General features: G+C 41.3%; 1 protein-coding gene across 6 annotated transcripts in view; it reads left to right on the forward strand.

Annotated features, from left to right (window-relative positions):
• The window catches only part of MAX (MYC associated factor X), a 36,267-nt gene extending 26,246 nt beyond the window's left edge, over positions 1-10,021 (forward strand). For 4 of the 6 annotated variants that reach the window (XM_027843754.1, XM_027843757.1, XM_027843759.1 and 1 more), the window contains 2 exons: positions 7,090-7,219; positions 8,420-10,021. In XM_027843754.1, the coding sequence (XP_027699555.1) occupies positions 7,090-7,219; positions 8,420-8,607 (318 nt within the window). In that variant the 3' untranslated portion in view covers positions 8,608-10,021. The remainder of the gene's footprint in view (positions 1-7,089; positions 7,220-8,419) is intronic. The other 2 variants (XM_027843755.1, XM_027843758.1) reach the window with 1 other exon arrangement.
• The last annotated feature ends 3,647 nt before the right edge of the window (positions 10,022-13,668 follow it).

Here is a 13,668-nt window from a genome sequence, read left to right on the forward strand (position 1 = left end):
TCTTTGCTTGGGGTCTGCCTTGTGTCACCTGTATTCCTGTGCTAACCTCCACCTCTCAGGATTGGGCCCTTTCTGCATTTTTGAGTTCAGAGCACTGAATCTTCTAGGCCCTCTGTAGCATCCCAAGTCAGTTGTTTTTTATAGCATACTTTACATTTTCTTCTGTTTTTTTGAATCTTTAGATTTTGTTTTAATATTTCTTGTTTTATGGAGTGATTTTTTTTGTTTTTTTTGGGGGGGGGGTCTAGTCCAATTTTCAGGGAGGCATTAATTGGGTAAGATTTTCTACTTTCTGTTTATTTTCCTTCCAATTCCTTCTTTCAAAGCTTTTATTTCATTTTTAATTTCTTGCTTCATTTCTTTTAAGTATTCATGCAGTCCTTATGGAAAATCCATTGTTTTCCTTTGGTTCTGCTTACTGTTGGGTAGTTAATTCTTCTAGATTGGATTTTGGGGTGTGTCTGTATTAGAGGAATGCTTAATGTCAGCATTCTTCTAGTTCAGGTTCCATTTTGGGATTAAATGAGGTGCTTATAAGTCATTTAACAGTTAACACAAAGGAGCTTTACTTTGGCTTCACACAGGAAAAAAAATACAGTGATACTACTTTCAGTTTTGATAGCCTCTCTTACCTCCTTGTGGAAGCACATCTGGTCATTAGGTCATCAAGGCAGGATCTGCTGACTTATGTCATCTTGGGCACCCACAAAACCGGAGAACCATCAGTCCCACCTGAGTGGGTCTTTTTATGCCCTTTGGTGACCAGGAAGCTGCATCAGGAAAGCATGAGTCCATCAGGTCCCAGGGTTTCCTTTTAGGGAAAACTAATCCCTGTAGCAGGAAAGAAGGGGGAGAGGAAACGGGTTTAACCCATGTTATGAGGAAACTAGTAGATAATAGTTCTAGCATACTCTGGATTTGTAATTCTTTATAGTAACTGGTATCTTCTGTTGATTCATCTTTAGCCTTAGTTTCTGAATTGGGAGTTTGTACTAGGACCAGGCTCTAGTGCCTACTATGCTTTGGGTAGGGTGGTCAGTTGTACTTGATCTTGACCTAGATCATGTGGTTTCCTGTACTGACCTTGAACTCCCAGGGTGTATCTATACTATGGTAGGTTTTGGACCTTCCTGGATATTTGAGGTTCAAAGTGCTGGATCTTCAGGGCTCTCTGGTATTTCAGGACAGAGTGCTAAGGAAAAACAGCCCCAGGGCTTGGCGTGTCCTAGTCTGAACACTGCTGCTCAGACTTCCAAGGATTACAATGTGTTCTGACCACCTTGGTGCTTTTTGGTGGTTGTTCATTCTTTTGTTGTATCTGACTCTTTGTAACCCCATTTGGGATTTTCTTGGCAAAGATGCTGGAATGGTTTGCTATTTCCTTCCGCAGCTCATTTGATAGATGAAGAAATTGAGGCAAACAGCCATAAGTGATTTGCCCAGGGTCACACAGCTAAGAAGTATCTGAGGCCAGATTTGAACTCAGGAAGATGTTTTGCTGATTTCAGGCCCTGCACTCTATTCACTGCACCACATAGCTACTTAATACATTTATTGAGCCTATTCCTATGGCCTTGGCCTTGGTTGGGGTTTGTAAAATTTTATCTGACTATACCCAAAGGGCTATATAAACTGTGCATACCTTTTGATCTAGCAGTACCATTACTATATCCCAAAGAGATCATAAAAAATGGAAAAGGACCTACATGTACAAAAATATTTATAGCATCTCTTTCTGTGGTGGGAAAGAATTGGAAATTGAGGGGATGGCCATCAGTTGGGGAATGGCTGAACAAGTTGTGGTACATGAATGTAATGGAATACTATTGTGCTATCAGAAATGATGAGCCATCAGACTTCAATAAAACCTTGAAAGACTTACGTGAACTGATGTAGAGTGGAGTGAGCAGAACCAGGAACACATTGTACACAGTAATAACAGCATTGTGCAATGACCAACTATGATACGCTTAGCTCTTTTCAACAATACAATGATTTAAAACAATTCCAAAAGACTCATGATGGAAAATGCTATCCACATCCAGAGGAAAAACTATGGAGTCTGAATGCAGATTGAAGCATCCTGTTTTCACTTTTTTTTTGTTTTGTTTTTTTCTTATGATTTTTCCCTTTTGTTCTGATTCTTCTTTTACAACGTGACTAATGTGGAAATATGATTGTACATGTAAAGCCTATATTGGGTTGCTTGCTGTCTGAGGGAGGGAAAGAAATTTGGAACTCAGAATCTTAAAAGTGAATGTTGAAAACTATCTTTACATGTAATTGGAAAAAATAAAATAATATTAAGTGAAAGGAAAAAAGAAAGAAGCCTGAAAAAAATTTTTTATCTGAATTTCCCTGTGTCTCGAGGCCCAGGGCCTCATCATACCAGCCAGATGGCCATTATCTAGATAGCTGTAAGAGCTCATGGGGCATTTGGATAAGGAGCTGCATGACTCAGGGAAGACAAGTCTGGCCAATGACAAAATAAGAATAGAGGTTGCATTAAGTTTATTCATAACCTAAATTTCTGACTTAGTTCTTAATATTCTCCCAAGAGTATGCAGACTCTTAAAGCAAGCTGTCTGTGAAAAAATAGAGTGATCAGGTTAAGATGAAGTTGGAGGTTTCTATTCAGAACTTTCTATTTAGGGATGTGTTAAATCTATGAGAGGCTGCAGGCCTCTGAGGGCCAGATCAAACACTGGGTAAGAATACATCTGAAGTTTGTACAGTTTGGGGCACTATGTTTTAGAAAGAACATTAACAAACTGGAGGAATACCTCTGACAGATAACATCCAGAATAGGTAGGAGAATTAAAACTATGCCATACAAGGATCTTGCATGAGCTAGGACTGTTTAACTTGGAGAAGAGAACTCAAATGATAACTATCTTCATATATTTCAGTGGAAGTCATGTGCTAGAGGCACTAGACTTTATTAACATGGCCCCAGAAGATAGAAATAGGGTCAGTCAGTAGAAGCTAGAGAGACAATATCAGCTTAATATTAGAAAAAGCTTAGAAAGTAGAGCTTTCCAGAAGTAGAATGGTCTGCTTCACGAAGTGGTGAGCACTTCATCTGGAGTTTTTTAAAGTAGAGAATGGATGAGTTCTGAGGTCCTTTCTTCTCTGTGCTTTTGTGCTACTCTGTATTTAAATAATGTTCCTGGTTTAATTTTTTATTGTCACTGTTCAGTCATTTCAATTGGTGTCTGATTCTTCATGATCTCATTTGGGGTTTTGTTGGCAAAAGATATTGGAATGGTTTGCCATTCCCTTGTCCAGCTCATTTGACAGATGAGGAAACTGAGACAAACAGAGTTAAGTGATTTGCCCAGGGTCACATAGCTCGTAAGTATCTGAGGCTCAATTTGAACACAGGAAGATGAGTTTTGTTGACTTCAGACACTGCCATCTATTCACTGCACCATTTAGCTGCCCTGTTTGATTTTACTACTTAATAATTAAAAATCTTATTAAGTATCCTTTTAACAATGGGAAGCCACATTTGGATAGCCATACACACAGAAGTTTGGACCAAAGCAAATCTTTTTTTATTTCACCCTATTTCCCCTCCCACTATGAACCCTCTGCTCCAGCCAAAGTGGTCACCGGCGGTCCTTAAGATCCACCTTGCACTCTCACCTCCATTGCCCAATCCTGAATTTGAACTATCTTTCTCTTTTGAGAGCCTCCTTTCTTTTTCAACTCAAGTGTTATCTCCTGCAGTGAAGCCTTCTCATCAACCCAACAAGAAGTAATCTGAATTCCTGTAGTTTTATTGTTTCTGCCATTCATGATAATGTCAGTGAACCTGTTATCTCATTGATGTGATATTCCTGCCATTGGTGAAGAGGACAGTTCATCCATTTCCTTTCATCCTTTATGACTCTTGTCCCTGTCTTTCCATCAGTTTTCCACAGCATATCCATTTGGTGTTCTGGAGGCTTTCCTCTAGTTTTTTTAATGTTACGTAGGTATCAGTAGAGTATGTAGATCATAGAATCATAGCTGAAAGGAACCTCTAAAGATATCCATCACCCTCATTTTACAGGTGAGGAAACTGAGGCCCAAAGATGTTAGTGGCTGTCTGTTATTCCTTCCTCTCTTCATGTGACCAGCCCACCTTCCTTTACTGGCATACATTTTTCTGATGGCATCCTTTATGTAGTTTATTTTATGCAGTTCTTGATTGGTAGTATATTGTAGCCTACTCAGGTTTACCATGATCCTTTGGAAACGAGAAAAAGAATAAGCATTTATTAAGGTACTAAGTGTTTTGCAAATATTACCTCATTTGATCCTCCTCAAAAACTTGAGAGGTAGGTACTATAATTATCCCCATTTTACAGAGGAGAAAACTGAGAAAGGCAGTTTTTAGTACCTTGCTCAGGGTCACACAGCTAGTAAGGGAGCCATATTTGGAAATTTGGGTCTTCTTGGCTCCAGGCTCAGCACTCTATCAGTATGTTGCCTCAACAGTAGCATTTCATGAATTGATACCATACTGCATCATTGGAAGAAAACTGCTCTTCAGGGAGAAGCTATTCCAAGAGATCAGCTGTTTCAGGCTTTCTGTTGAACTGCATATGATAGTTTGGACACTAATCATTCTTTACCCACTTGATTTTTCTTATGTGGATAAGCCAAAAAATTATTTTGAATTATTATATATAGGACATGTATTCTTAACCAAACAAGAGATAAAGGAAATTATACAAGATAAAAATAGACAACTTTGATTACTTGAATGATTATGTATCTCATTTTGGAGGCTCTGCAGGACTTGATGCAGCCAACACAATGTTGGCAACAAACAGGAATATCTAGAGCACCTCATTATGTATGAGGAATTCCTTCTTCATTAGAATTTGCTGGGCATTCATCATGATGGTATATCTGTATGATTTCAGCATGATTCTTTGAGTACATTTTAGTTATATGATACTTAATCTTTATACTGTATTGTAATAGTTCATTCGTCCAGCAAGCATTTATTTAAAATGCCTGTGATGTGTCAGGCACTTTATTTTAAATTCTGTTAAAAGGAAATACCATGTACATGGAGAAGTAAATACAAAGCAATGACCTGGGGGTAGAAGGCAGTGGGCACTAGCAACTTAGAAAGGATCAAGATAGGCTTCTTATAGGAAATGGTATTTGAATGGAACTGTGAAGGAAACTAGGGATTTAAAGAGAAGAGGAAAAGATACATTCCAAGGATGGGGAACAGCCTATGTGCAAAGAAATGGAGGTGAGTCACTTAGGCCAGTTTGGTTGGAATATGAAATACAAGAGAGTAATACGTAATCTTGGAAAGGTAGGCTGGAGCCAGAATATAAAAAAGGGCTTTAAATGCCAAACAGAAGAGGAGCCAGTAGAGCTTCTTAGTTAAGCAAGGTCAGATCTGTGCTTTAGTAATATCAATTTGACTGCTTTGAGAAAAATGGAATGGAAATGGGTGGGCTTAAGGCCAAAAGATTAGGAAGCTTATTACTTTAAGAAGAGTGGATGAATGCCTGAAGTTGTGGTCATGACAGTGGTGAGAAGAATGTGGATCAGAAAAATGTTGTTGGAGGTAGACTTGGCAGCTAATTGGATTTGAGGTGGGAGAGAGAAAGAGGGAAGAATCAGGTTTGACCCTGGAGGTTGAAAACTTGGGTGATGATAGTGCCCTCAACAAAAATAAGGAAGTTAGGAAAAAGAAGGGTTTTGGGGGGGGGGGGATAATCAATTCTGGCTTGAAAATGTTGAGCTTTTGAGATGCTTATGGGACTTCCATTTGGAGATAGACAGTTTGTGATGTAGGACTGGAGCCCAGGAAGATGAGTTATTTGTGTACATGTGTCTAGGGTATTCTTTCTCACACAAACTTTTGTGCTCAGGGAGGTGATGAACAATATTTTAATACTGTTTTATGTTCCTCTAAGTACCTTACACCAAGTTGTTGGTACTCGGTAATGAATAGCTTTGGAAGTATTATGGCAGGAAAGCCAGATAGAACTGCAGGACCTTACAAACCACCATATCCTATAAAATCCTTCTGTTACCCAACCTGAGGAGTTATAAACTAACCCTGTCACTGTTTGATAAGAAGTTTTGAAAACCCGAAAAGGTGAGAGGTGATCCTTAGCCCATCTACTTTTGAAATCATTTGGATATTTATTAACTACTTGAGTTAGACTGCTGGATTTCCAAAGTACTTCACTGTCCTAAGTAAGAAATATTCCTGCTTCCCATTGCTAGGAGTGAGCACTCCATTGGGCAGTGATTCTTTTTGTCCGTGCGCCCTGTGCCACCAGTTTAAAATTAGGTTCTATTAGATAACCTGGCAGAGGGCAACTTTAAATAATTCTGGCAGTGTTTACAGCCTAAAAGAAACCTCCCAGCCAAATTAGATACCAGGAGCACTGTTACCTGACATCAGGTTCATTAGCCTACTAATTCATCCTTCTGGGTAGGCAGTGCCCAGGCCACCCACAAACTTCGGTAAAAAGAATATTATTGCTTTCTGAAATATCTTCTAGTACTACCACTTTTCCCCTGTGTTAATAGATCAGGCAGTTTGTGGTTTCACAAAATTGATTTATTGTTAGCTGTGATGATGATGATGGTGATGATGATAGAAGCTACAATGCAAAAAAAAAGGCAGCATTGCTTACTGTATATATTTTCTATGCAGATAATTATGTTTTTCTTCTAAACATTTGGCTGAGTCTTGGGAGCTTCTTAGAACAATTTTGTGGGCCCAGAATATCTCTGGGACAGGTCTGGCTCCCTTTTTTATGGACCAGGCACTCACAGTTTTGCCATAGTATGGTCAGGCTCCAACAGTAAATACCCTAAGTGGTTAATCATTAAGTGGTACAATAAGTGCCCTGGACACAGCTGACCTTGGGAATTGCTTCCCAATTACATGGAGAGACCCTTAAGGGAACTATAGGTTGTCATATTCATTTTATTTGGCTGCACTCTTAGCCTGTCCATGATCCTGCTGCCACTGCTCCTGCTACAGAAAAACACATTTGCTTCATCACTACCATGAGCTAGGTCTTTATTTTGTCCCCTGTGCTTTTCTCACTATTGCAACAGGCATCCCGGGCCCAAATCTTAGATAAAGCCACAGAGTACATCCAGTATATGAGAAGGAAAAACCACACACACCAGCAGGATATTGATGACCTCAAGCGGCAGAACGCGCTACTGGAGCAGCAAGGTGAGCCTCTTAGGCACTGGGGCAGCTGGCCCTCCTTTGCCGTGGCTAGCTGAGGGCCGTCTCATCTGCGCCGGGATCAAAACCAGTTGTGGAAAGCCTAATAAGCCTCAGTTCTGGATGTAAAGAACTTAAATGTTTGGGAGATAGAACCTGAGAAAGGAACTTGTGTTGCTTCTCCAAATCACAAGACCATGAGGAGGCAGGGGTGTCTAGGGAATTCAACCCTGTATTAGAAGGTTTTGTGTCTTTTCTGAACTGGAGCCAATCGTTTGCCAGTTCTGTGCCTTATTTGCCCTGTCAGCACCAGCTGTTTGTTATCAACTTTGAGGTCCTTGGATTTAAATATATTGTGTAAGTACCAAAGCCTCACAAGTGTCCGGTAACAAGTGAGCCCACTTCAGTGTAAATAAATAATTGTCCAATCAGGGCAGCATATGGGCCAGGTCCCTGCTGTTGTCAAATGCTCACAACCGCCTTTTCCTATAACCACAGGGGAAAGCGAGAGCTGATCAAGTTCTTTGTTCCTGGGGAATTCACTTCTCTTCCTCCCTCATGGAAGATGCAAGTAAAAGGAAATGCAAGTAACCACTTGGGTTAGAAAAATGCAACATCAAAAAAATGGGTTCTTAGCATTCCAGACTCAGACAAGCTGAGCAGGGGCCTGGGAAGTGGGGGGGTATTGGCGGGGAGGCACCAAGCTGGACAGCCTGCATGTGAGGGGTCTGTCAAAGGGCTCAGGTACCATATGTGGTGAGATGCTTCTGAGGGCTCAGATTTTCGTTATAAGAGTCTTTCCTGTTAGGGGGCTTAGGCAAAATTTTGCTTTGGCTCTCATGTCATCCTTTGCTGCTGTTGTGAATGATGTAATCAGAACTGATACAATCTTTCCCACCCCTGTCAAGACTGCCATTGGTGGAGATCCCAGCTGCTTTTGTGTCCTTCCATTGCTGGATTCCACAAGGAGCTCCATACTCCTGTCTTTGCAGTGTGCTTCTGTGACAGGATTGATAACATTAGCCTTCTCTCTAGAATTGTTTGGGAGGGGAGGGACATCTTCTGGAAGGGAGTACTGCTTCTGAACCACCCATAGATTTGGGGATTAGCAGACCCTTAGGAAGAACACAAAGGACCTTGAATCTGAGCCATCACTTCTGGTTAGCCTCCAGAGTGCCTTAACACAGTCCTTGTCTTGCCTTTCAGTCCGTGCACTGGAGAAAGCGAGGTCAAGTGCCCAACTGCAGACCAACTATTCTTCTTCAGACAGCAGCCTCTACACCAATGCCAAGGGCAGCACCATCTCTGCCTTCGATGGGGGCTCAGATTCCAGCTCTGAGTCAGAGCCTGAAGAGCCCCAAAGCAGAAAGAAACTCCGGATGGAGGCCAGCTAAACAGAGCAGGCCAGCAATAAAAAAACTGTCTGTCTCCTCCATCATCTCCTCTCCCAGTTCATCGTTAGATCCCTCCAAGCTGTTTTAAAGACTCTTTATTTTCTTTTCTTTTTTTAAAAAGTAGAAGCTCTTGGACTGCAGCTTTCATCTTCTGCCTTTTCCCTTCAGCAACCTTCTTCCCCCACCATGAATTTTTAAACCAAAACATCCCAACTTGGCAGCTTTTTCTGTGGAGGACAGACGGACACACCTCTGAGCACATGCTGCCCCTGACCTCCCCAGCCAGCTCCTCCCACCTTGTTGGGCATCATTGCCCAGGTGACTTCTCTGCTCACAGGTCTCCTTTCCCCCTTCCGTACGTCTTCCTTGTCCCCCCCTCATTTGATAAACTTTGTGAATCTGTGAACTGCTCAACTTTTAGAAGATGACCTGTTTGGAATAATCAGAATTATCCAGAATTTTTTTTAAAGGAAAAACTTTTTTTTTTCCTTAAAAAAAATTATTTATCACTCCTGCTGAAGGGTTAGGTTGGTGGGGGGGTTTTGTGGTGGTGAGGGTAAATGGGAACATCTATGCAGTCTGGTGTCTTGGGTGTATTTCACTCCTGCCTCTCCCAGCTAAGCTACATGGAGTTGGGAGGTTCAGCCAGCTTTTTTATTTTAATTTTTTTTGCCTGAGTTGCCAGCATTCAGGAGGGTCATGTGACACCATGTGGTATGTATTTGGAGACTGCAGTAGGGAAGCTTCAGCCACCAGGGGATTGATTTTGGGGTAGGGGGAGACAGAAATAGAGGGAGTGGAGAAGGGGGAGGGTTAGGGTTGGGGGAGGAGTGCATTTTTTTGTATTAAGGGCAAGTGATAATGTTTTAATATTTATTTCCTGCTACTGAAATTTGAATCCAAGTGGACTCTCCCTATTTTGATGATGTCGGTATTGCAAAGCGACAGATTCATAAAGTAATGATCAAATTTTCCTTTGTGTGTGTTTCTAAGAAATAGAGCCAACTGATTTTGTATATAATTATACCAAGAGCATCTTACCTGGTACTAAAAACCACAGACTAGTTCAGGCCCCTTCTGTTTCTTTTTCCCTTCTGTTTTGGGACCTCTCTCCCTTATATGACATGGCCCTGGTTCTGGCTGTGGTCAACAAACAGGTTCCGTGAAGGGTTTGTGTGTTAAGCCTCTTTTTTCTTTTGTTTTTCTTTCTTTTTCTTTCTTTTTTTTTTTGTCTCTACCCTACCTTGTTCTGGCGTTTGCTGATCTCTAGTGTGTACTATGTAGTCTCTGTCCATGTTTAATTCCATTCCATGGAAATAAAAAGTATGTTGTACATACTGCCGAAGAACTGTCTTGCAAGTTAAGGCTTCCCCCTTTACTATAAGACTATAAATAAAAACTTATTTTATCCTTAGTGTGGTGATGTCTTCTTGCCCTTGGGAAGGTGAGGTGGTTCAGGGGATAGAGCTTTTGACTGCTGTCTCTTGATGCAGATTTGAAGATTTCATATGCTTCTCTAGCTTTGTGGTTGCAATGCCACGAGCAGTAAATTATTCACAGGCTGAAATGATGTTCCCTCTTGTTCTGTGGACTGAGCTCAGCCCCAATTCTCAACAGATAGCTGTTGGCAGTCATGTATTTGAGATAGGTACTGTGTCAACTGTCCATTGGACAGAGAATCCGAGTCAGAATTTACTTTTGTATCCAGCACTAATAGGCAATCAGGAAGATCACAAACTACGGATAAAATTTTTTGGCAGTGCTTCTTCCTAAATGCTTCCTTTGCTAAAGGGGGATGGCTCAGAGGACTGGATTGTGCTGTAGAGCTCATTTTGGAAAGCTTTTGAGGAGCTGAAACACCTGTCCCGGGACAACCAGGGAGACCATATTCTACAAGGATCAGTTAAAGAAACTGGATTTGCTTCTTGCCTGCAGAAGAGATCTTAGCAGGGACATGCTCTCTTAGTTGTCATCCAGTATTTGAAGGACTGTCATGTGCAAGATGGATTTGATTTATTCTGCTTGTCACCCTAGAGGGAAACAGTGGTTGGACATTACACAAAGGGAGATTTGGGCCTCATGTAAGGAAAGAAATTCTAGCAGTTAGAACGGTTCAGACATGAACTGGGCTGTTACCTCGACCTGAAGGCTGGATGACTGCTTGTTGAGGATGTTACAGAGGAGATTGCAGGGCAAGTACAGGCTGAACAAGACAGCCTCCAAAGTTACTTCAGAGTCTGTTCATGAGCTAGCCCTCCAGCGCCTTTCTGCTTCCAAAAGATCTTAAGGCATTGAGAGTACAGCCGGACTGGCCCGCAGCTGAGATGACAGCAGTGATGTCTTGCATGTAACCACGTTAAGAAACCAGCATCAAACTAGCTGTGTTTAACCCTAGACTAAAGTTGTAAGATTTAGATCTGGTAAGAGATCTTAAAGATCTCCTAGTCCAACTACCCCATTTTACAGTAAGAAAACTGCCCTGTAGGAAGAATTGACCCAAGCTCCAACAAAGAAGTGACAGGCTCTCGTCTCTCCCGTTTTCTGTTGCCGCCGCCGTCATGGACACTGGCCACGTGCAGCCCATCGAGCTGGCTTGGGTCACCAAAGTGCTGGGCAGGAGTGGTTCTCAGGGCCAGTGCACCCAGGTGCACGTGGAGTTCATGGATGACATGAGCTGGTCCATCATCCGCAACGTGAAGGGCCCCATGTGGGAGGGGGACTTGCTCACCTTGATGGAGTCGGAGCGTGAGGTATGGAGGCTGTGGTGAGACCAACCAGTGGAGATTCCTAGGCTGCTGGTCATGGAAGGACTGCTAAGGGATGTGTAAAATAAAGAGTTTTGACTAAAAAAAAAAAGGGACAGAGGCAAAATTCAATCCCAGGCCCTTGGACTTAGAATACGGTGTTTTGCCAAACACTACTACCGACTTAGGAAACAGAAAAAAACTTGGCTGGTGTTTGCTGCCCACTTATTGCTCTACATATTTCCAGGTCTAGAAAAGGAAACTTCTTTGGATTGCTGAGACCACAAAAATTGAAGGCAGGAATTGCTCATCCAGCCATCATGAAATTTGTTACCAGAACTTGAAGGAGCACATTGATTGGGGAAAAGGGCTTCAGTATTTCTCTCTAGATTCTATTTATTAGATTGTAGGGTCAAGCTTAAGTCAAAAGAAAAAAGTATGATCACTTTGAGGGAAACAAAGTGCTGCCAAAGTAGTATTTCTGTTGAAGTAAAGAGTCACTGAAGAGCCAAAGCTGGGTTTTTCATGAACTAAGATCCTGGTGTTAACTGTATTAAAGGATGTGATGCAGGAAATAGTCTAACAGACTGAGTTTAAACCAATGCAAGTAATACAGATGAACAAAAATCATTCCAATTCTTGGCTTATTGGAGCAGAAATCAGATTGGAAGAACAGGATGTACAAAAGTCTAGGGTGAGCTGGCCACATTTTTAACTTGTTGGGAGATAAGAAAAGTGGTGGAACCTATTGACACTGAGCTGAGATTTAGGTTTCTTGCCCAAAAAGGGTTGCCTGGGTAATACTGAAAAGGAACAGGAAGGCCCTCACAGAAAATATTTAAACTTTTAGGCTGTGTAGTTCACTGAGGGATGGTGCTGGAAAGTGAAAACAACTGAATAAGGAAGTCTTTGGGATTGCTGAACTGGTAGTAAGAAGGCTGAATGGAAAACACACCAAAAATTCAGGCCAACATGAACTATGTGCCAGGGACTGGGTCAAGCAAGTGTATGCATGTTGGTCAGTAGCATTAAGATCTTTGAGACCAGAGTGGATAGAGGTATGTAAATTAAGCTATATAGCCTGCCCCAGCTGCAGAATTAAATAAAACACCCTCAGAGCACTCTTCAGTCTATTCTGTATGTCTAGAAAATGAATGGATATCTTCCCACAGGATGAAGTGGGTGGATGATAGTTTAACTTTTATATAATGACATTAAAATATTCGGCTTGTTTGCATTGTTTTTCTTGATAATTTCCTTAACAAAGTCTAACATCTTGTTTGTTTGCTTGGCCAGTATGAGCAGATGGCTTCACTAAGGGTCCTTATTAAAATCCTCCTCTGTCCTTTTCTTGACGATAATCAGTGCAGTGTTCCGAGGCTTTCTGCCATCTTTTTTCCTGCTGTGGTGAGTGGTAAGCAGAACTTGACGTTTTCTCCCACTATAAATGTTTTGGGGAGTGTAGCTTTTATAAGTGGTCTAGTTTTTAATGCTTTGGATATGCTACTTTGCCTACTTTTCTTATAGCTACTAGGGAAAATAACATGGGGAAAAGCTATAGGAGACAGGCCACTACCTGGAATAAGAAGGAAGAGCGCTGAAATCTATACTTAGTTTTATCCATATTCAGCATGTGACCAAGCCCTCTGTAAAAAAAAAAAAAAATTCTAGTCTCTCCGATTTTCCTTACAGGAGAGTGGAGATTAATTTTGTTTTTTTTTACTTTAAGGTATTTCCTATTCTTTAGAGGTGAGCACTGTGTAATAAGGCACTAGAATTAAAAAGATTACTAGGAAGATAATCAGGTTTGGAATGACCAGCAGAATCCTTTTTGAAGTTTAGGACAATGGCCCCATTGTCCTAAAGCACACTGGTGCTTTGGTGTCTCATCCTGAGACCCATTACTACTCAGTAAATATTTACAAGCTATAATTAATATATATTAGTTACAGATTAATTTATAGGATGACTTAGCCCTAGCAACAGTCAGAAACATTCTCTTAACTGGTGAATGGATAGCTTTCATAGAACAATGGAGGCATAGCTGAGCTGGATCAACACATTGACCCTGTTCTGAGTAGTCTAACTTCCAAGATGAGTGAAAGGATGAAAGAGATACATTCCCTGAACTGTTTATTTCATATTGCTTATGAGGAAATGTGAAAAGATAGTGCTTCAGCTGTGCGATCAAATCACCAAGGGAGTTAGCCAGGCCCATAAAAGGAGAAAGCAAGCTGGGGATTCTTCCAACTTTATCCCTTTCTGAAATACCAGCTGAGAAGGAAGTTATCAGGTCAGTATGACTTTGTGCACAGCA

The sequence above is a fragment of the Vombatus ursinus genome, unplaced genomic scaffold (genome assembly GCF_900497805.2).
Source record: "Vombatus ursinus unplaced genomic scaffold, bare-nosed wombat genome assembly UNPS02014926.1, whole genome shotgun sequence".
In the NCBI taxonomy this organism is placed as follows: Eukaryota; Metazoa; Chordata; class Mammalia; order Diprotodontia; family Vombatidae; genus Vombatus; species Vombatus ursinus.